The sequence below is a fragment of the Biomphalaria glabrata genome, chromosome 11 (genome assembly GCF_947242115.1).
Source record: "Biomphalaria glabrata chromosome 11, xgBioGlab47.1, whole genome shotgun sequence".
Lineage (NCBI taxonomy): Eukaryota > Metazoa > Mollusca > Gastropoda > Planorbidae > Biomphalaria > Biomphalaria glabrata.
The window spans coordinates 28877458-28900992 of record NC_074721.1 but is presented as its reverse complement, the minus strand read 5'-3'; the positions used below and the strand labels follow the sequence as shown (position 1 = coordinate 28900992).

The following is a 23535-nucleotide window of genomic DNA, read 5'->3' as shown; positions in this document are numbered from 1 at the left end:
ACTCAGGGTTGTAGCGGTTTTTGTGACTGTGTTGTGGACAAGTCTTGCGGGTTTGGCTTTCAAGACAAGAAACGTGACAACGATTGCTGCGACGATAATTGCAGACATGAAAAGAGACAGATGAAGGAAGAAACTTTATAATCTGACTGAAGCCCTTGCTACAGGAGTACCTCATATAAGAGTACCTCAATCAACTGGACAGATCAAGACAACATTATATCTTCATCCAAGCCTGTTGCTATGGACTTTAAAGACTTCTATCTATCTGCCAGTGCCTAGGAGTGAAATTCAAAGCTCGATAACTGCATCCAGAAGTGAGACGCGAGACTGTTGGCTGATGATTGGGGCTCATTGGACTTCGTTAGCAACATGTCTGAACGTGAGCCTGCTGCTCCATGTCTGCTGAGACAGTGTGTCCGATCAACGGCTCTAATGACGACAACCGTACTCGACACTGTGTGTCAAACGACCACCACAGTAAGTAGCCTACATTAAGTCTCGTGGCTCTGACTGTTAAAATCTTTGGACCATGTGGCAATGTTTTTACTTTCAATGCGGATGCCTTGGCGATCTGTGAAGACATAAAAGTCATTGACTCTCAACTCGAGGATGGTTATTTGGAGGCAACACAGATTGTTATAGTCACTAAATGAAAACCTGCACTACAGGCTTTGAAATATGATCCCCCAATATCGAAACTGTCATCATGGCTTCAAACAATATAAACCAGCGCTATGACACCCCTGTACTAATGAAGTGGGTGCCGAGTCACATAGTTGTCACGTCTTTGTCGTTTGCGTCAGTTGCAGCTTTAATGAGTTCTTATTTGTCAACAGACAACTTTGATTTCAAACAACAGAACGTCCATTTTGTTTGATCTGCACTTATTATTGTGCATTAAAACCTGTATCTTTATTGTCCCTTGTCGTTGAGTTGTTCTCCGTAAACCAACAAGTTTCTCTGTTCAACTTGCGCTCATTTCTTCCAAGCCAGTCCATTTGAAAATTTGCAGATTCATCTGACCAAAGTTATCGATTCGAGACGCGTGTGGGCCAATAAATGTGTCGTACTATAAATATACATTCACAAAGTCCCTCTCCACTTTTAATGAGATCTATTTTACGTCTCGACGTCCAAGTAAGTCAATTGTATACTCTAGGACTTGTATTAGTAGTATTTTTTTAAATTATTAATTTATTTTCGTGACAATGACATAAATGTTGAATTGACAAGTTAAAAAACTAAATTTTAAAAGAAACAATAGCACACGAGCTAAAGCAAGTTATCTCAACAAATGATTGCAATGAAGATGTATATAAGTCACACAGCGCCTTTTTACTTAGACAAACTGAACAGTTTTAAATTACAAAAGAACATCTTAATTTGACTTTTCGACGATACAAAAAGTCAGCTCACGTTCTATGTCATTACTTGTTGTGACGTGTGATCCAAACTGATGGACAGTTTAAAAAAAAAAGAGCTTAAAAATCCACCTACATTATATCTTCACATATTTGAATGACTTTTTTTTTGTCTCTGCTAAATCTAAAATAAATAAATAAATAAATAATAATACAATCGCCAATCGCACCATATTAACTTTGTTAAGTCTTCGCGAAATTGGGGACTTCTGTTCTTTAAGGACCGAATGGTACAAAAACTATTTGTTTCTTACTGTGTCAAACTGTATCAGCGCTACAAGTTGACTAGGGAATAGGAAAAAGATCAAAACCTTTGGTATAGTCACACGAAGGATTCTCTGTGTGTCTGTTCTTTTATGTGCAATGTTGCTTTAAATTATCTTTACCTGCCCAAGGTAATTTAACAGGAATGACAAGAGGACAAACAATGAAAAAGCAATTTAAAAACAACAAATCTTTTTTTTTCATCTTATTAACAAGATGTTTAAGTTTCATATTAAAAAAAAACAACAATTCCATAAAAATATTAAAATATGAGCTGTATATTTAATCTAGAGAAATTGATTGTGCTTGATGCGTCTTTTGTGCATCAGATCTATGGCTTAGTTATAAGACAATTAAACGAAGAAAGCAACAGTTGTATTGTAACCATGCTTTAGAGTTCAAAAGTTATGCCCAAATGGAAAGTAAAAGTGTCGGTCAACTCATAATTGAAACTATAGACTATAAATTACATATATAGTCGATGTTGAAACCAAAATTTAACATTAAAAATACGAAATAACAGTTAGCTCTCAAAATATTGAATTTCGTCGCTACTGAAATCTATCTATATAGGTTTTTTTTTTTTTTTTTTAGATAGTATAGAGTTTTTAAAATGAATAGGGTTTGTTGCTGAACATAAAAAATGTATATGTGTCAGACGCGAATAGCCCAATTTTCAGTAAAAGAAATTACAAAAGTCCTTTCTCTATAGAAGAAGTTACGAAGGCTATATAAAATACAACCACAGACCTATATATACTACAATAAATATAGGTTTTTGATTGCTAGTTACGATTTATTTAGGTAGGTGCTGTTTTACTATTACATACCAAGTATTAGAGTTTAGAAAAATCCAGGTTTGTTTCTTGTGCAACGCTATTAGCTAACACCTCATATCATCTTTCCATTAGTATATTTAGATCTATAATCTAATTCTAGTCTAGATCTATATATAAAAATCGAATAGATCTAGTAATAGTATAGATTCTATCTTGAGACTATATTGCCAAGTCTAGCCTATACTATGCCTATAGTCAGTTTTTATTAGAAAAAAGTCTAGATATTAATAAAGACTAAAGCTTTTTAATTATTAGATTATTAGATATAGACATAAGACATACTTGACATAGATCTAATAATACTGTAATACGTTTACTATACTTAATCTACTAAACTAGAGATCTATCAATAGATCTATCTATAATCTAGTAAATCTAGATCTATACAATATTTATTATAATACTTCTACTTATAATGACTTATTTAATAAGTTAGTACTTAGACTTAGATCTATTATAGTTTATAAATAGATTTACTTTTCAATGCCTAGACGTAATAATAAAATTGCGAATGATGTCTATAATGACTGATTATTATTATTTTTTTTTATAATAATATGCCTACTAAATCTAGGTCTAGACTCTACTTAAATCTAGTCTAATGACTGTCTAAGACTCTAGATGATTGAGAAGTTCACATAGAGGTGTTTTTTAATAAAACGGCATGTCGGCTGAAAGTATAAAAAGTGCTTTTTTTTTTTTTGTAAAAATAAAAAAGGCTCCGGTACTCAGTGATAGATTGCCTAACTTTCAACTAATAATAAATTAACAATTAACTTTGAATTACAAGAAAAGTAATCATTTTTTCATACAGTCACAAAAATATATGTATATCTCAATCTTCTTTCATTTAATTTTTTTGGAGGGGTTATTGCTACTTAATACAATGATACCGGATCAATTTAAATAGGGCCTAAGTATACAAGCAGGATTTCGAGCATTGGATAAATTTATTTTTTAAGTACAAAGTTTTATGGAAGAGGCAATATATTAGTTGTTTGAAGTTTGTAATTTCTTAAATTCAGGCTAAAAATATCGAAGCCTACATTTTTACACCCATTTCTAAACAATTAGAAGAGATGGACTGACTCATAGTGTAGCTTGTGTACATCTGCAAAAACACAAACTCAGTTAGACTTTCAAAACTATTAAAAGAAAAACTTAGTGATTATTTTTACTGTATAATTCTATTATTATTCCTTTTTAGAATTAGGATATAAACAAAAATTTGCCATATGACTTTATCTAACAGAAAAAAAAATTAAACTTACGTCTATTTATGCAGCTATTTATAGTTACCTAGTAATATAAAATATATTGAACTAACACGTACATTCTTCATAATGCAGCCATGCGATTTTTCGTTTATAAACATAGCATTATTTAGGACCAATATTTTACAAAGTCTGCTTGGAGAAATCAGGTATACCCATTAGGAGAAAAACGAGCCCTTTACTCAAGAAAAATTTAAGAAACTAGAATAGACACAAAATAAACAGTGACATTCATAACAAAATAATATTTAAAATTGATTAGAGTAACACCTTTTTAAGTAATCATTTAAAGTTTAAAATCACTACAATTTTTTTCAACAACTATTTTGTGTATGAAATTGTGTATCGGAAAATGCCGGGTACATGAAATAAGCTAGTCCTAAAAAAACAACACAGATCTTGGGTAAAATACTCATTAAATAAAGTACTGTAAATGTTTAGTTTCACGCGCTAGTTTCAGGTCTTTTCTTTTTATAGCCTCTATCGGGTTATATCCCAACTACCCGAATTTTTGTGCAGAATTTTTTTCTCTATCAGGTACACTTAAAATTATAGCATAATAATGTCAGTTTAATTTAAAAAGAGAACTGAAAAATACAAAGATATATAGGGAAAAAAAAGCGACTTCCGGCCCAATACTTTTGAATCAAAGAAACGAAACGAACTAGTCCAACAAACCCTATTGAAATCTAAGAAAAAATGTAGGCTAAAAAGTATGTAGAACAAAACATTCGCTGAGACAAAAAAAATATTTTTCTTATCTATCGCGATTACACAAAAAATAGCGTAACATAGTAACGTTTGATAATCGCTGGAGAAGAAACATATGTGACACTAATTAAAGCCCCTATGCTTAGTATTTTTTGTTTTAATATTTATATATTTTCTGGTTCCTTGTATATGTATTCAGCTATTTTCTTCTTTTTGTTTTTCTGCATGAATGTAAAACTAAGTTTTTAATTCCTTTTGGTTGTTAAATGCTTTTTTTAAATTTAATTTCAAGACTAGAGAATGCTGAAAGTCTGGCACCTTGTCACCTGCTTGGCAGTATCCCTGACCCCAACTGTGTATTCCTATTTCGTGGGGTATAATGCTAATCCCGTTAACCCTAATTATTCCCTCCTTCAGACCTTGTTTGGCACATACCTTCAGTACTATCCTTCCATTCTTTCCCAGCCCTTAGTCGCCCCCACCACGACTCCCCCGCCACCACCACCTCCTCCGCGGCCAGTCATCCAACCCACCGTATTTTTCAGCCAGGCCAGCGCCATTCCCATCAACATCTACAGCTCCTACCTTTGCGGAATTCTCAGCCAACCTTTGAAGATCCCTGCACCAACTTACCCGCAGATAAGTTACGATCCTTTCGGTTCGAGCCAACGGCTAGTTCCAGTCTCTCAATGGTTAAACTCTCAGACTTATCAGCCATTGCTTCCTGCTCCTCCAGCACCTAATCGATTCCAATTTTACGATTCATCCGATGAGTCTAGGGATTGGAGTAGCGAAGAGTTCAGATTCGGAAAGCGCCTCGTTCCCATTATGGCTCCCAAAGTGACAACAACGACTAAAAAGGTGACAACCACTCAAAAGTTAACAACCACTAAACCAACCACCACTACATCTAAGTATCAAGCTGCAACTAAAAACATGACAGACGTTTTGAAAACGCTACGGAGCAAATTGGTAGTTGGATTCACTAAACAGCAAATCAATCAGCTTCGTACATTGCTCAACGAGAATCTTAAGTCAACTGACCTTGAACTTGCTTCGGGGGTAATATACGACGCTAAAAGCAGCCTGGCGCTGAGCGCCGCCAACATCGCCCAGACATTCTTTGTCAAAGATCCAGCATCCAGCTCCAAGTCTTTGGCAGAAAGTGACAGGAGAAGGTTGTACACGGAAATAATCCTGGCGGCCAACGGTCGAGGAAACTGTGCCGATTGCCAGTTAAGCTTCCAGACACCAGAAGAGATCGTGCGGGTTGTGTACAGGAACATCCTTCCATCGAAGTTGTCTCGGCAGGAAATCAAAGACGCAGAGAACGGTATGGTGTTCCTGAGCAAGGCAAACCTCAGCAGACAGGACACTACCAACATCTTTGACAACTTAGTACACGGTAATATACTTAAAAAAAAAAGATTATAATAACTTTAAGGAGGCTAATCAGAAAAAAGATATGTTTAACAACATGTACAATGTCGGAATAGGAATCAAAATAGGAACACCAAAAAAGCACCAAATGAAAATAAAAAAAAGTTCCCCTTCAGACTATGAGATCAATTAATCAGATGATGTTAAGGTCATCTGTTGTTGTGGCCCACGGTTAACGATTGTGTCATGTGGCCAGCACAACAGCTTTACTCCCCATTTAATGTCAGGTACCTATTAGAGCTTGGTCGACTCAGAGACGAGCGTCCCAAAGATCCCGAAATAAAAAATCTTAAGTCTTCACCATGATTTGAGTCCGGGACTCCCGGTTTAGAATCCAAGCTCTGTACCCCTCAGCCACTGTGCTTCCCCCAAATGATAATGATGGATATACATGTTTTCTTATAATACGTTATAGTTCGAATATTCTTTATCTGCAAGTGTTCCGTCTCTGAGCTTTTGTATGGTGGATTTTCGTATTATATTGTATTTCTTTATGCACCTAGACTGGTAGAGTGATAGATGCATTTAATCTCAATACATAAAAGCGCTAAAAGATTATTATTTCATGGATATTTTCAATTTTTTAAAACTCTGGGAAAAAAAAATATTTGTAACAAACACTTTGACATCTCATTGCTTCTTCCGTTTCTTGGTCTGTGCTATAAATTACCGTTTTTCTAATTGTAATTCTGTAAGAGACTTCAACAATCGTTTTATCTGATAGACATAAACCATCTGATATAATCATTCTCTGTGTATATTATAATTTGTCAGTGTGCATCAAAATAGATAATCAGGTTCACAGTGAAAACATCTTTAATTATTAACTAATGTTATTCTACATATTTTTTTTGGTGAACAGAGACATTATAAAAAAAAAGTGATATAGCAACCTTCATTATAATCATTAAATAGACCATAAAAAAGACTATTAAATTGCTTGTTAGATATATTCAGCTTATATTGTTTACAGTTTAGAATAACGCAAGTTCTCCTTTTTTTCGTATTTTGTTCACATTTTGAGACCAGAGTTTCTCAAACTGTGGGGCGTCCACCATTCAAGTTTTTAAACAGAACTTTGTAAGATATTGGAAGTTGATTACAATTGAAAACTTTTTACTTTGTATCAAAACCTACACTTGCTTTTATATAGAAAGTAGAGATATGAATATATCGGAGTCCTTTAGTAAATACGTTTCAAGCTTCAAGATTGCTCTTAAACACCAAAACCAATGAAAGAATTGCTAAATACAATAAACATGACAGCTGATACTCGCTTTTTATTTTAATGTTAACAGATATGATGCTGTCCGATCCAACTCAAGATCTGGCTACCTACCAAGGGGCTTCAGTAGCAATAGCCGGTAAAAGAAAGAGACATTACTACTGTAAGAAAAAATATTATCTACCTTTATTTATAGTTAACGCAGCAGCTTCTAGTGGTTAATGCAATGGACTTTTAAAAATAGAATAATCATCAGTTAAACCATGACGCATGTTAAAAGCCAAACGTTTTATTCTTTAATAAATAAACCTGATAAGTAATTAATAAACTATTTGATAACCCAACGTTTAGATCGATAAACTAATGTTATACAAAATGATGCTATTGCATTGAAATAAAGTTAAAGTTCCCTTTTGAGACCTTGCGATCTATAGGGCAGATGATGTAAAGGTGTTCTGTTTCTATGGCCAAGATTTAACGAGGGTGTTATGTTGCCAACACAACGACCAACCATTTTTACTTTTTCCCAACTAATGTCAGGTAACCATTAGGGCTGTTGGACTCAGAGGCGCCAAAGGTTCCGAAATTAAAAATACCAGTCCTCATCAGGATTGGAACCCGGAACCCCAAGCCCTTTACCGCTCAGCCTCTATAAAGATACTAGCTGGATATGTCCCGCGGGCCTTAGTTTGTGTATCAATGAAATAGTGCATTGGATTTATGCTAAACATGGTGAGACGTTGCCTTATCATTGTTTAATTTTCCCATGAAAATGATAGCAGACGATGACAATAATTCTATACATTTAGCCGACATCTGATAAATTATTTGAACCATTCACGTTTGAAAGTGTAAGCTATATTTAAGTATTCGAGAGTGCTTACCTTCAGTAAGACAACCAATTAAAATAAAAGATCTATTCTTTGAAAGCCAAGAGATCTACACATAATACCCCTCCCCATGTAAATTCGTAATTAGTATGTTAGTTAAACGAATAATAGATGATCTCCTGAAGATTTTAAAGTAGGATGGAATGGAATCTAATTATTTAATATTATTACTACAATGTTATTTTATTTAACGTATATAAAAAAACAAATAATAAAATGTTGCGATGACACGGAGGCCATTACTAGAAAAGCCAAACAGGGACATCCTAGTGCAACTTGGCGCGACACTTTTATGGAGGTCCTCAGAGCAGGCGGGAAGAGGCTTATGCCATTGCTAGTGACAGATTTTCTTTTGTGGAAGTAGCTTGCCGCGCAATGCGCCGAACTGCGCGGGAGGACCTAAGTAAGTAAGAACAGCAGATTAGGTTTTTGAAATAAAACTTTTAATCGCAGGATAATGCACTGTAGATACATCAGAATATGCATTTTGTTGGCTTTCAATACCTGAAATAGTGTTTGGCGTCGGTGCTCAGCCCCGAACCCCACTGGAGGATCTCACAGCGCTCCCCCATGCCATCTTGCTGGCAAGAGTGGAGAGTCTACAATTTTTCCACTAACTCCAATGGAAGAACCTATTCTAGGGTACAATGAAAGTCTTCCGAAAGAATAAAGGGTCAGAATGTAATAAAGATTATGCACACACACACACATGTAATTTTTTTTTTTGCTGGTGGGGGGGAAGAAAAAAAATCCTGGCTACGCCCTTGATATATATATATATATATATATATATATATATATATATATATATATATATATATATATGACAACTGTCATAACTAATTCGGACATATATTTAAATTCTGTATTTTCACTTCAGATCAGCCAAAGTTTGACCAGGATGCAGCTTGCTTTGTCTTACATAACTATGTTGTGAGCTCCCGATATTGTGGTGTCCGAGAATCGGCCAAGTAAGTGACAGTCTTATATTGGTATCTTTTATTCAGTGGTATCGAGAATCGGCCAAGTAAATAGGCTAACAGTTTTATATTGGTATCTTTTATTCAATCTTAGTCTCAATGTTATAGCGTTAAGAATCGACCAAGTAAGTGAAAGTCTTATGTGTGACTTTGATTCTTAGTCTCAATCAACTAGAAGTCAGAAACCGGAACATCAATTTAGTTTGTTATAGAGGTAGAGCCCGGGATTCAAATCCCAACTCATTCCTTTCTCTTTATAGCCTCTAAATCCTGTCAGGTGACCTAAATATATCTTTTTTTTAGATGCGTGTGCTATATATAATGATGCTCAACATGAATTAGAACTCGAGGGATTAAGCCTTTTTGATGGAAAGTCAGCACGCTAGCCATAGAGATGGACCAGTGCTAATGAAAATAGAACATTTACAATTATCTATTGTTAGTTTCAGATTTTTAGGCGACGATTACTTCTATACACAAGGCTTATCACCCTCAGCTATATAGAAAAAAATTAAATAATTACTACTTATTGATGTAATAATCGGTCAATTTTATTTATTAATAAATATTTTGTTAGGGTCAATGAATAGTTGTGCACATGTTCAATATAATCTGAGAACGGGATGCGGGAAACTAACGTGTACAAAATGTGTTAGAGTTAGTAGTGTCTCTTAATACGTGTGTGTGTGTGTGTGTGTTTGATTGGATGGCAGGATTTAATTGCAGCAGCTTTTGCTGAGGTATGCCACTGTTATAAAAGATATAGGCCTATATATTGTTTTACACCGTATAACTTTCAGCGCCTAGTGTAAACAACATTTTCATCTTTTGTAATGGGCAGTGCAACTTATTTTCCAACTTTTATCTGTGTTATACGAAATGACTTCGTGTTCTGAAAACAGTGTCTCCTACGTTGAATAGATAACGTAATTTGAAAATAGATATGTTTTTTGAAGCCATCGTTCAGTCTTTATTCTCATCTCTTTTGACGTGTTCAATAAAATAGATTCTAAGAACAACTACGTAGCAGACAAAGTTGAGACAAAGTTACAAATTGATAAATTTAACTATAATAATTTTCTTACAACATTGAATATTATCATTATTTTGATAACATTAAAGTATTTGCTGCTGCTATAATAACGTTTATTTGAATGTGTAAGTTCATTCTCAGTGGAGATGGGACGAAAGTCAAATAGAACCTATCTGCGATCTTAAAAAAATGTTAGTGGTAGTGGAGTATTTTAACTACAATTAGCTCTCTTGCATTTCAGCTTTTTTCTTTAGTGTATTATCATCAAACACCGCGAGTGAGAGATTGAGAAGCTCAAAATCTTCTCTTCCAAAAGCATAGACAAAAAAAGATTCTGTTTTGCGATGTGCAGGTATATTTCAATACAGGCCAAGAGCATATCCCTTCCAAGACATGTCCAAGTCAGCAAGTCTCTGACAGCTAAAGAGAGGGAACCGTAGGTTGAGGATAAGCTTGAAACATACGAAGTTCGGACTAACGTAACAATGGCAAATTCTATATTGGGTATTCGATATTTAGCATGTCAAGACATAATTAGTTTTACTACTGCGAGGGCCCATCAGGGCACCTTTTTTTTTCTCCCAGGGTGATGGAGATAGACGTATCTGACAATTCTTTAGATTTCGCATTAATATTTAAGTGCCATGAGTTCCACTAATATTTTTTATTTTCATAAACTACTTAGGATATGACAAAACAAGAACCATTGGATTGGAGATGTAATGATTTGTTTTTATTGTTTCTCTGTGCAACAGTCTGGTGTATAAACGGCTGAGATGTGAATCTACAAGTTTACTAGTAGCTGCCACTACAGCTAAACCAACAACCACAACAACAACACCAACAACCACAACAACGTCAATAAAGCCAACAACTACGACACCAACAACAACCACTACAAGGCCTACAACTACGACACCAACAACATCAACCACTGCAAGGCCTACAACAACAACAACACCAACAACAACCACTACAAGGCCTACAACAACAACACCAACAACAACCACTACAACAACACCAACGACAACCCCAACGACTACAAAGCCGACAACTACTACAACACCGACAACTACTACAAAAACAACAACCACTACAACAACACCGACAACAACAATAACCACAACAAAGCCTACAACAACAACACCAACAACAACCACTACAACAACACCAACAACAACCACTACAACAACACCAACAACAACTACAAAGCCGACAACAACAACATCAACAACTACTACAACAACACCGACAACCACAACAACACCAACAACTACAACAACCACCACGACAACTACCACCACGTCAACTACAACGACATCAACAACCACCTTGGCTACAGGTATTTCTTTATTTCCTTGCTACGTTTCCTTGTTACTCAGATCCGATTGTCTGTCAATTTACATGAGATCTAACCTGAACAGAGTTTTTAAAAATGCTGAAAATAAATTCTCTATTCTCAGCCCAGTGTGGTGTCAGCGATCTGGCCAATAGGGCAGCTTCGATCAGTTCCTCAGGTTTGCTGGTCACTGCGAGAATCGTGGGTGGCGTTGCTGCTGGCTCCTGCACTGTGTATCCATGGATGGTCCGTCTAAACATTAACAGTTATCAGTTGTGTGGCGGCACTATTTTGGATGCCACCCATATACTGACTGCTGCTCACTGTACTGCGTAAGTTTGCCTATTATCACTAAGTGAATAGACTAGATCTAACATTACAGAAAGAGAGAGAGAGAGAGTATTTGATTCTCTCTAATATATATATATATATATATCATTTCAACTCATTTCTGCCTGTGGTCCCTTCAGGCGCCTCGGTTCTGGACAAGTCTCTTCTACTGTCCCCACGTCTTGCTCATCTGATTGGCAGCTGCTTCCAAATCGCGGCGCCATGTATTCCTGGGCCATCCCCTCTTCCCCTCTTCCTCTTTTCCGCCGTTTTCTAGACAGCCCCCTGAGAAACGGCGTCTGGATTGTTGACAAAGTTGTGGGAGCTCTTTAACAACTCCGCACAGTGCAATGGGAATACTCTCACACCCCTAAAGCACTCCCACGGGAGTCTTGTTTCTCTACCCGTTTGACCCAATCGTTTCCTCATACGACCGTTTGTACCTGGGCGCCACCGTAAGGTAGGGTAGCATGCCAAGGGTGAGGCTATACAGCCGAAAGTGCACCATCAAAGGTACTACACCTTTCGAGTACCCCCCTATGCCCTAAATCTAAACGTTATATGTTAGTGCCGTATGTGAGAATTGAATACCTTAAGAGTTAGTGAAATTACATATCTTTTACTTTGAATCATCATTATTTTTTTTGCCCCCGATAAAGTGTGCACGTGAATGTGTGGAGGGGGTCTGATCTATAGCGTGCGTGGGCCATCTGTATATCCCGCACTGGTTTGATTACGATGTGTGTACTCTGTACTTGTAAATAAGTCATGTAAAATTCAAATGCACGTCTAAATAATGCTATTTTTAATAACTTTCCGTAATTCAGAAACACTAAACTCGATCTCATTTTTACAAAGCCTATATAAACTTACTCTGTCTGTCTGTCTGTTTATCTTTCTGTCTGTCTAGTAAAACGTTTGAACAAATATTTTCTCTCATTTCCCATTCTAAGATCTAGTTGAAACTTTGCACATTTATTTATTGTACCTGACAGGACACGAATCAATAAAAAAATCAAACAGTTAGATGATTAATTATTGGTGGTTAATAATTTCGTAATTTCGTTTGACATCAAAATAAAGGGAATGAATGCAACTTAATGGGAGGTGTGGGTGTGTATATGAATTCATTATGTTTTGAATAAATCTAGCGCGTCAGATATTTACGAACCGAAATCCAACATGGAAATCTCCCCACATCTCTAACAAGACTAAAGTAAGAATCTTTAATTCTATTGTCAAGGCGGTCATACTGTATGGTTCTGAAACAACAACAACAAATAATGTACAGACCTTCATCAACAGATGTCTGAGAAATATCTTTAAAAATACACTGGTACGACAAAGTAGAAAACACCAAACTGTGGGAGATGAGTGGGCAGAAAAATATAGAGGTACAGATCTTAGAGAGAAAGATACCAACAGGCTTTAAAGTGGACCCTACAGGGCCCAAGACATAGAGGAAAACCAAAAAGAATGTGGCGACGCAGTGCACTAGATGAAGCCGCGAGGACAGGAAAAAGCTGGGAAGCCATTATAAAACTATCCAGAGACAAAGGAGAGTGGCATGTTTTTAACTGAGGTCCTATGTCCCATGAGAAACGCGTGTTTACTGAGGCCCTATGTCCCATGAGAAACGCGTGTTTACTGAGGCCCTATGTCCCATGAGGAACGTGTTTTTACTGATGCCCTATGTCACACGAGGAACGTGTGTTTACTGAGGCACTATGTCACATGAGGAACGTGTGTTTACTGAGGCCCTATGTCACATGAGGAACGTGTGTTTACTGAGGCCTTATGTCCCATGAGGGACGTGTTTTTACTGAGGCTCTATTTCCTATGAGGAACGTGTGTTTACTGAGGCCCTATGTCCCATGAGGAACGTGTTTTTACTGAGGCCCTATGTCCCACGAAGAACGTGTTTTTGCCGAGGCCCTATGCTCAAAGGAAAGATGATAATGATGATAGCGTTTTGACACGTTTTTTCTTCCAATTCCCATTTTCGGATCAAGTGGAAGCTTTGCATAATGATTCATAGTCGATGGTTGATAACAATACACGAATCAATCAACATATCAACCAATTAGTTAACCAATTGGTACTAATTCATTAATTTTGTTTTATATGGTAGAAAGGGAGGTAAACCCTAGCATTTTTAGATAAATGGCATTAATTAGCGGTTCTTCTCCTTAGATAAGCTTTTTTTAATAAAAAAAAAGTAATCTTTTTTTTTTTTTTTTTAGCGGCCCCGAAAGGGCTACTTAATTCTTTTCTAAAAGCGAAAAATCTAATTTTTAAAATCAAGTATGCAAGCAGTTTTTTTCATAAAAATACACCATTTTTGCAACTATTGACTATTAAAAGTCACAAACACTGAAGGCTTGTTAGTGAGGGAAATCTACATGCACCAAATTTTCAACACATTTATGCAAACGGTTTTAGATTTTTGTCTTTTTTTTAAACAATTGTACTGTAAAGTTAAATAAGTTCTTTCATACCAACTACTACATTTATAAATATAATGTGTTTACTTTTATTTTTACAGAGAAAAAAATCTTTTTCGTATGCATATAAGTGGAAGATAATTTAAAACAACAATTAAAAAGTAGTTTATCCTATTATCGCGGAGCCAACCCAAATGTAAAAGACATTCACTCTGTAGCCTGTCTGTCCGTCCATCCGTCCCGTTTAGATCTCAGAAACTAGAAGAGAAAATGAAAATCGGACATCATAATACTTTAGATCATTCAAAGCTCTGATGCAACGGCTACTTTTTTCTTATCCAAAAGTAAACCATCGAATGTTTAAAATTATTTGTGCAAGCAGATTATTTAAAAAATACACCACTTTTAAATGAAAAACTTCAGAGGAGGTTAGTCTTTTAAAAAGGTCAGACCTCTTCATTAATAAGTCAAGCTTCATTCATAGATTCGCGCATTGGTACAAAAAATTTGCATCTAAGGTCACAATGGGAAAAGTATCAATTGATCATTATAAAATAAATTTTCCATTTATTAACTAATTCATGGAATAGAATACTGATTGAAATGTTGTTTTTAAGAATAATTTTAATACGAAATTCGTTTTAGTTGAAAGTTTAAAAAAAAATTAACTAGGCCTACTTTTATAGCGCGCAGTTTTCACATTTCCTCGTAGCCTATAAACTTAACATTCTAAAATAGTTTATCTTCTAAAAACTTAGGGGGTGCAGATTTATTTATTATGTAAGCAGTAGTATCACATCAAGAAGTGAATCTGATGCAAACAGCATAAGTGCGATATAACCCAGTAGTAGGCCTTCTAATCATGATCGTAATATTGGCCTAGATCTAGCTCTAGTAGATCTATATTCTATTTCTAGATTTCTAGGTCTAGTTAGATTCTATTCTCGATTAGGCTATAGATTTAGTTCTGGATCTTTATCTAGAGTCTGTTTAGTCTAGACCTAAATCAAGTCTAGATCTTTTAAGACTAGACCTAGTCCAGATTCGAGATCTAGATTTTGGATCGAGATCTAGAATCTCTGTCATTTGCCTTTGATAGAATTTTATTCCGATATTTTTTCTTAAAATATGGAAACCTGCCAGTTTACCTGCCTGGGTGGACCAGTTCGGGGGCCTATTTTGAGTTTGTGTTTCCACACAAACTGTCTTTGTAATCTTGTTGATTATTATATCACTTAGAGACGCTCTAAGTATCACAGCCACAGTTGGTGAATACGATTCCACTGTAGAGGAAGGAACAGAGCAAGTCTTTGATGTCAGTGTTCCAGACGGTGTCTCTCAACATCCAGGTTTTAGCTTTCAAAACCAAAGTAAGTTTGTTTTAATCCCTTAGACATCCCATGTGATGAGCAAGTTAAATAAAAAGTAAAGATAGCCCTTTCAGACTCTATGGAGCAGATGATGTAAAGCTGATTTGTTTCTTTATCCGACGATTAAAGAGGGTGTTATGTGGTTAGCACAAAGGCTAACTTAAGTAGGGTATCCATTACAGAAGGGGCGTCGCAAAAAAAAAAAAAATCCACGGGATTTGACTAGAGACCTTCAGTTCGGAAGCCAAGCGTTTTACCACTCAGTAATCACGCCGCGATTAACAATTAAATGCCTTAATTTCATAAAAGCTTTAAACTATAAACGTAGACTTGAATTAAGCTAAAGCACGACAATCTAAAATATAATTTAAAATGCTATCAATGATAGTTAGAGTTTAGGATTCTAGCTAAAGGTTGAATTGTGAGGTAGCGTAAGAGCTTACTTTGACACCCAGTCCGCCAATAATGCTTTTGAAATGTTCTTCTTTGTTTCAATGATTGACCTTCCTATTTCAGCCAACGATATTGCCATTTTAACACTAAGTACACCTATCGACCTGTCCAGGATCTGTGCTAAGCCAGTCTGTCTGAATCCAAATTTTCAGGTGACCTCTGGTCAACAATGTCAAATAGCTGGATGGGGTTTGCTCTTTGGTAAGTGGTTAATTAACTTAAGATATAGAATCTTCTACCTTGCAAATATTTGTTTATTGTTGTAAGCTCAAGGAGGACAACTCAACTAAGTTTTAAAATTTAGCAGTTGTAATGACAAATGATGTACAGATGGTCACAACGAACATAAAGCGACTGTCAGGCCATGGGCTCACTTCTATAATTAGGTTTCACTTGTTAAAATGTCCAGTAGGGAATCGGTGCCGAAGGCGATGACTGCTGGAAAGAATTTATCAAATGGTAGCCATTAATACGATTGGGTCATGTTATATGCGGCCCAGAGTCCACCGTTTCTGCGTTTACAGTAGTTATGCTGAGATTGTCAATTGTAGTCAAACTGAATTTCCATGGGATTGTGCCAATAAAAATTATCTTATCTATCTCTTATCTTTCTTTACATGTTCTTGCTGCTAGTCCACGGCTCAGGCAACCCAAGCCGTGCAGCACCAATAACACACTTCCCAGCTCGACAGCTACAGACTCCTAACACGCCCGTTACCAGGCAGGGCTAATGTTTGCGAAGGACGTCTCTTTCCTCTTCCTTTTAAAATGCCATTCTCGGTAATTTCCTTTTTTTTAGTGAACTACCTACACAAAGCAAGAGAGAAAACTGAACCTATTCCACTTGCACTGCCTCCGAAGGATCTTGAAAAACACATGAAAAGAAAGAGTGTGCAATATTGAGATTTTTTCAGCATCTTTACAGTCCTCAGACAACGCCGCCAGCGCTGGCTCGGACATGTTCGCCGGATGGAGAACAATCGCATCCCAAAAATCATTCTCTACGGGCAACTCGCCTCTGTGTCGGGAAAAACTGGTCGCCCCCACCTCCGTTACGTGGATGTGATAAAATGGGATTTAAAATCAGTGAATATTGATACTGACCATTGGGAAGACATAGCCTTAGACCGCACTAGTTGGAGAGAGACGGTGACCAAGAAAGCTATAGAGAGCGAGAAAACATGGACCTCAGCTCTGGAAGAAAATAGTGCCATACGAAAAATGGCCAGCTCCTCTACCACTAAAGCAAAAGCCACCTTGACATGCAATATTCGTGAACGGGAGTGTCTCTCCAAAAAAAGGGCTCCTCAGCCATATGAAAACGTGTTCGAGATGAACCATAGTCGTTCTAGGAATGAAGAAGGCCAAAGCATCTTTTTTTAACACAATTTAACAATGTTGTTTGGAATGAAACTTATGAATTTTATCCGCTTAACAATGATGTAGCAGTACAATTTTTAAATTGTCTCATTTCCTGAGGCTCTAGTAAGAAAAAAATTCTTTTGTGTTTGTGTTGTACGTCTGCTCTTCTGTCAGTCCATTAAAATTTATTTTGTTATTATCCTAATGGTCATCATATAAAATCATTGCATTTAATTAAACTGGATTAATTTCTTTAGGGTTAGCATGCCCTTTTGTTTAATTAATTGAGTTTCTGTCTGTGGTAGCAAGTGACAAGAGCTCTCTGACTTTCTCTTATATCGGAATTAACACTGCAAACTAAAAAAAAAAAAGAAAAACAACCCAGCATTGTTTTATAGCTTTGAACAAAATATACTTACCGCGCGCATATAATCGCGTATAACCCGCACACAAATTACAAAGTAAGTCGAAACAAAATCAGCACCCTTATATACCCATGTTGAAAGCGTGACTTGCTGTACTCTACCTGTCGATAAAGTTGCTGCTCATCAGACGTCTGTCCCTCGAGACGTCATCGTGCGTCAGTTGTCGTTCCACCATCGAGACATAGAGTGCAACAAGCGTGTGAAATAGATGTCTGGGTGGCTTCACTAACTGTAGCAAAGACAGTGAAATTAGTGAGAATTAGTGAATTCAATATCGTAAGTTTTTTTTTTCGAATTTTCAAAATATAATTATCTTAGGAATTTTAATAGTCATGTTGTTGTTTTTATAGATTATCTGTAGTTAAGTGTCATGGCCACATTCCTATATACTTGCGAGTCTTGGACGATGACTGCAGAGTTAGAGAGGATGATCCAATGGAATTGAGATGCTACAGAAGGATAACAAATTTAAAGACCGCATCACAAACGAAGAGATTAGAGACAGGGTTACTAAAACCATTGGATTGGACCCCACGAAGAAAAAGAAAACTCATATTTCAAGTTTTTCGGGGCTCGCAAAGACTTTCCTTTAGGGAACAGTACCAGAAAAAGAAGAGACAGACAGAAAAAGCGATGGAAAGACAAAAAAAAAAAGAATGGACGGACCTGCCAATGAAAGAGGTTCTATCTAAGGCAAGAGACAGAAGGGAAGGGAGAGAGAAAAAAAATAAATCACGGTTTCCTTGATGTCATGTTGACATTTTTATGTAATATTAAGATACAAAAATACATGATTAAATATATTAATCAATATGAATAAAGATGAACAAATGTTGGTACAATCAACAGAAAACGACATCGTCCCATCTGATACATTACAGACTACCACAATCACTACATACCCAGGCGGTGACTGCGCTGCCGCGTTCCCCGATGCCCCAGCTAGTTACATTAAAGACCCTACAACACAACTTTGTGCTGGGCAGCCTGCAGGGGGAGTCGATACCTGCTCAGTAAGTATACATCACTTGCTCAGTAAGTATACATCACTTACTACCTTAAACAGTAGTACTACCTATGAATTCGTAACTTCAACCTCTCTGGGATAGAAGTTAAAGTACCAATAATTTTCCGAAATCTCCATTATATCAATATACACAAAATATTCCTTTAATATGTCGACTTCCACTCTTGTCTTTTTTTCTTCTCTTTTTTTACAATACCTCTATTCATGTCACTCTTTCATGGAACCTGGATCCAGGAACCTGGACCCAGCCTGAACTTGGACAGCTGATCTCAAAATCAGCTCTAATGATTTTTCTAGAAATTAAACAGTTGATGTATATAGCTGAAAAAAGAATTACTAGCTCGTTGAACCACACGGGGAAACCTCTTGTTTGACCGTTATAATTTTTCAAAGTAGAAAAATAAAAATAAATCTAAATTTGGCTTGACTAGTGTCACAAGATGTATTTTTATATTTATGATGATAATTAAACGTCTGCTTTTGACTTGGCTTGAAGTCGCGTAAGTCTACTACTGAGTACAAGGACTATATTTATAATGGCACAACAAAGATAAAGATTCAGAACTTGAAGTAATGAGTAGCAGACATTAAATTTATTACGTATAAAAAAACAATTCCCTGGTTAGACCAGCCATCAAGAAGTACATGAAATACTTCCCCTCTAATACTGATGCCCATTTTAAAGCCCTGTTGGCTATTTTCCATAATTTTTTTTCGGCATTTATTTACATGCCATATGCTGCAGATGGCTTGTCAATGCGCATCACAAAGTCAGCTAGTTCTTCATCTGTCCCTGCTAGGCCATTAATGTCATCTGCGAAGCGCAAGTTAGTTATTCTTCTTCCTCCATTTCCTTCACAGCCTTCGAGAGCATCTTCCATTATCCTTTCAAGGAAGATATGGAAGAATGTTGGTGAAAGTAGGCAGCCTTGTCTTACTCCAACTGTGGTTTTGAACCAGTCCCCAATATTATTGTTGAAGTACACCGCACTGGTGGCCTCCTTGTAGAGGATGTGGATAACTTTATGTTTTTATTGATGTTGTACTTTTCCATTGTCGCCCAGAGAGCCCCGTGCCTTACTCGATGGAAAGCTTTCAAGAACTCAATAAAGACTGTCTTGGAAAAGATTGTCTTGGTGTTAGAGATATTTTTCACAGAGTATTTAAAGTTGATTCAATTTTATAAAAAGAATATCTAAGCTTTACTAATATATTCTACATATAAATCTGATATAGATTACATCTAGATTCTAGATCTAGAAGTAGATCTTGATCTAGACTAACTCTTAAGAGATCTAAATTAGAAGTCTAGGTTTAGTATTAGATCTAGATGTCCATATAATGATAATGTCACTAAATAATTGCTATAGTACGAAGTCCCAGTGGCTTAAATGTTAAAAGCACACTTTCACACAACTGAGGGTGTCTTTAGCGCGGCTCGATACGCTGTATGAAACAAATTGTAAAATGGAGGTGTTGTCTATTTTAAAAATGTGTTTTTGTTTGTTTTAAATTCAACACGCATTAGAAACATTTGAAATTCCCACCCCGCTGCGCTCTTGTGCTTCCAATCTTTAGTTTCCACCCATGAAGAGAATGTAAGCTAATAGGAAATGAAATAAATGAAAAACTTTCTCGCTCCTGGCCATCACAATTGGTAGCCATGGTAGGCGCTCGTTTGGTTAACCATCCCTGTCTTAAGTGTTTCGCTGAGCAACTTAAAGGCCTTTCTTTCAACGCGTTGGGGAGGGTACAAGATAAATTATAATAAGTATTTACAATTAAAGTTTTCATTGCTTTTAACAAATAATACAAATAAAAGGTAATTTAAAAAAAAAATTACGACGGAGCTTTATAATAAAGTATACTAGGCGTATAGCATTAATTATTTACATTTTTACTGAAAGATATATATTTTGTAGTTCTTTTCAATGGGTCCTGTGGATCTTTCAGGGAGATTCTGGTGGACCTATCTTCTGCTTGGATAGTGTTACGAACACATGGAACGTGGTCGGCGTGACGTCATACGGAGAGGGCTGTGCCAGGGCTGGTATACCTGGGGTCTACACCAACACAGCCGCCTACTACAGCTGGATACAGCAACAACTGCAGATAAAGTTGTAATGTTAAAAGAAATGACAAACAGAAAAGGCTCTTGGTGTTTTTCTGAATTGGTTTTATGTGTCAGAAAGAAAAGAAAGCCTCTGTTTGCTAACTTTAACCATTGCAAAATGTCAAGGCCTACAGGATGAACTGCAGTTAATATACAAATTACGATAATTCAATAAACTAAAGAAACAAAAACACATATAAATGCACAAATGTATTAGCAATACAATTAGTTTGTCTTTGTTACAGAGATGTCTTAATAGTCTCAGTACTTTCTCTACAAAAGCAAAGGTACTCGCTGTAGTTCTTAACGATCACTACTTTGACTTATAAGATACTTAAATATTTTGGATAAATGTTGGAAAATATTTCAAATAATTTCTGGGTATTAGATTCCAAGAGAGGTTTAGAAATTTGTTATGCTAAATCCAACACACTCTGATAGGCAGAATGAATTTATTAACGGCGTGAAAACATTGAAAATGGCTGTTTTTTTTTACCACGTTTCATTAACCAAAGTCATATGAGAGAAACCCCACAGTAGTTAGAGAAAAGGTTGATTGAACTTTGAGAGAAACCCACGGTAGTTAGAGAAAAGGTTGATTGAACTTTGAGAGAAACCCACAGTAGTTAGAGAAAAGGTTGATTGAACTTTGAGAGAAACCCACAGTAGTTAGAGAAAAGATTGATTGAGCTTTGAGAGAAACCCACAGTAGTTAGAGAAAAGGTTGATTGAACTTTGAGAGAAACCCACAGTAGTTAGAGAAAAGGTTGATTAAACTTTGAGAGAAACCTACAGTAGTTAGAGAAAAGATTGATTGAACTTTGAGAGAAACCCACAGTAGTTAGAGAAAAGGTTGATTGAACTTTGAGAGAAACCTACAGTAGTTAGAGAAAAGGTTGATTGAACTTTGAGAGAAACCCACAGTAGTTAGAGAAAAGGTTGATTGAACTTTGAGAGAAACCCACAGTAGTTAGAGAAAAGGTTGATTGAACTTTGAGAGAAACCCACAGTAGTTAGAGAAAAGGTTGATTGAAGTTTGAGAGAAACCCACAGTAGTTAGAGAAAAGGTTGATTGAACTTTGAGAGAAACCCACAGTAGTTAGAGAAAAGGTTGATTGAAGTTTGAGAGAAACCCACAGTAGTTAGAGAAAAGGTTGACTGAACTATGCAAAGAAATGATCGGCCATCATCCGGCCTCTTTAATGATGCACGTTTGTTGAATGCTTTTGACCGAGAGCGGAATTGCACACACTGTTTTTGTAGCGGACGGTAAAAACAAGCAAAATATTTAAAAAATCCTTTAAAAAAAAACAAAGCTTTTCTATGGGAAAGAACTCCGCCCTTACAAGTATATCTGTCAACAATGTAGAAGTTATTTCCCTTATTCAATATTCAGCACAATAAGTAATTACCAATAATTAATTGACTAATTGGTTAATTTTTATAAATTAATTCATGTATTGTTAGGTACAATAAATAACCGTTTAATGTTTCAACTTGGTATGGGCAAAAGAAAACATTTTAACAAAGGTAACTTGTAGCCACTGACAAGAATTGCGTCAACTTTTCCTTACCGTTCTTTCGACTTTTGAGTGCTTTAATAGAATAAATATTTATAAAGAAAACTTACTGAATTTTCAGCTTAATAAGGATGACAAATTGGCCACCTCAATATTTTGCTACCGAATATAATAGCTGTAATAGCAAGTATGTATAGACTAATACAGTAAGTCGTAGATAAGAAAAAATTCAACTATAGAAGAGCTCTTAAAATAAAGGACAAAACACATTCATGAAAGTTAACGTATACACTCACAAGTTCATATTTAAACATTTTTAGAGTAGTACTATATATAACATGTAAAAGTAAACTGTTTTCCCTTTATTTGGCTTAAATCACCTTCCGCTGTCCATACGTTTTTTGACCTTTGAACTAACAACCGTCTCACTCCTTTCCTCTTTGTCTTTTGCAAGGATTAGTCTCTTCCATAGTCAGTCCAGTCGTCTAATGTAATGAGACCGAAATTTGTTTGCACAAGCCCTCACCAAACTCTGAACATAAAATTAAAAAATATTTTTCCACAATTGTTGTTGACCGCCTTTAGTAAAAAAAAAACAAGGTTACAAAAACAGTTTGTGTGGAGACACAAACTCAAAATCGGGCTCCGAAGTGGTCTACCCAGGCAGGTAAAAAGGCAGGTATCAATATTTTCAGAAAGAATATCAGAAAGAAATTCTATCAAAGACAAATGACAGAGAAGAATGGAGAAAGAAGGTTGACAGATCTTGTATGGTGCCCTAGCGGTCCACAGATCAAAGGATAGGTGAACGTGAAGTTAGATGTGAACCTGGCCTAACTGATGTCTTATAATGAATATCTAATTGATCTAATTGTTTGGTAAAGGGACAATCTCTTATTCCTCAAGAAAAAACATTTCCGTAAAAAAATAATTCCTTTAGTTCAGTGTTCTATCGTCAAAGAGCCACACTGCAGTTCACGCGATAATGAGAAAAACTACTTATTAATTGTTGTTTTAAATTATGTCTCACTTATAGACAATTTACAAAATAGATTTTTTTCTCTTAAAAAAATTT

The 23535-nt window shown here is 36.0% G+C and overlaps 1 protein-coding gene across 1 annotated transcript; it reads left to right on the top strand.

Annotated features, from left to right (window-relative positions):
* The first annotated feature begins 1001 nt into the window (after positions 1 to 1001).
* On the top strand, positions 1002 to 21141 carry LOC106058707 (serine-rich adhesin for platelets-like). Its single transcript, XM_013216195.2, has 10 exons — positions 1002 to 1137; positions 4802 to 5914; positions 7248 to 7337; positions 8945 to 9035; positions 10833 to 11419; positions 11541 to 11748; positions 15430 to 15560; positions 16077 to 16214; positions 18650 to 18813; positions 20781 to 21141. The coding sequence occupies exons 2-10, from the start codon at positions 4810 to 4812 to the stop codon at positions 20949 to 20951; spliced, it is 2685 nt and encodes an 894-aa protein (XP_013071649.2). The 5' UTR covers positions 1002 to 1137; positions 4802 to 4809; the 3' UTR covers positions 20952 to 21141.
* The last annotated feature ends 2394 nt before the right edge of the window (positions 21142 to 23535 follow it).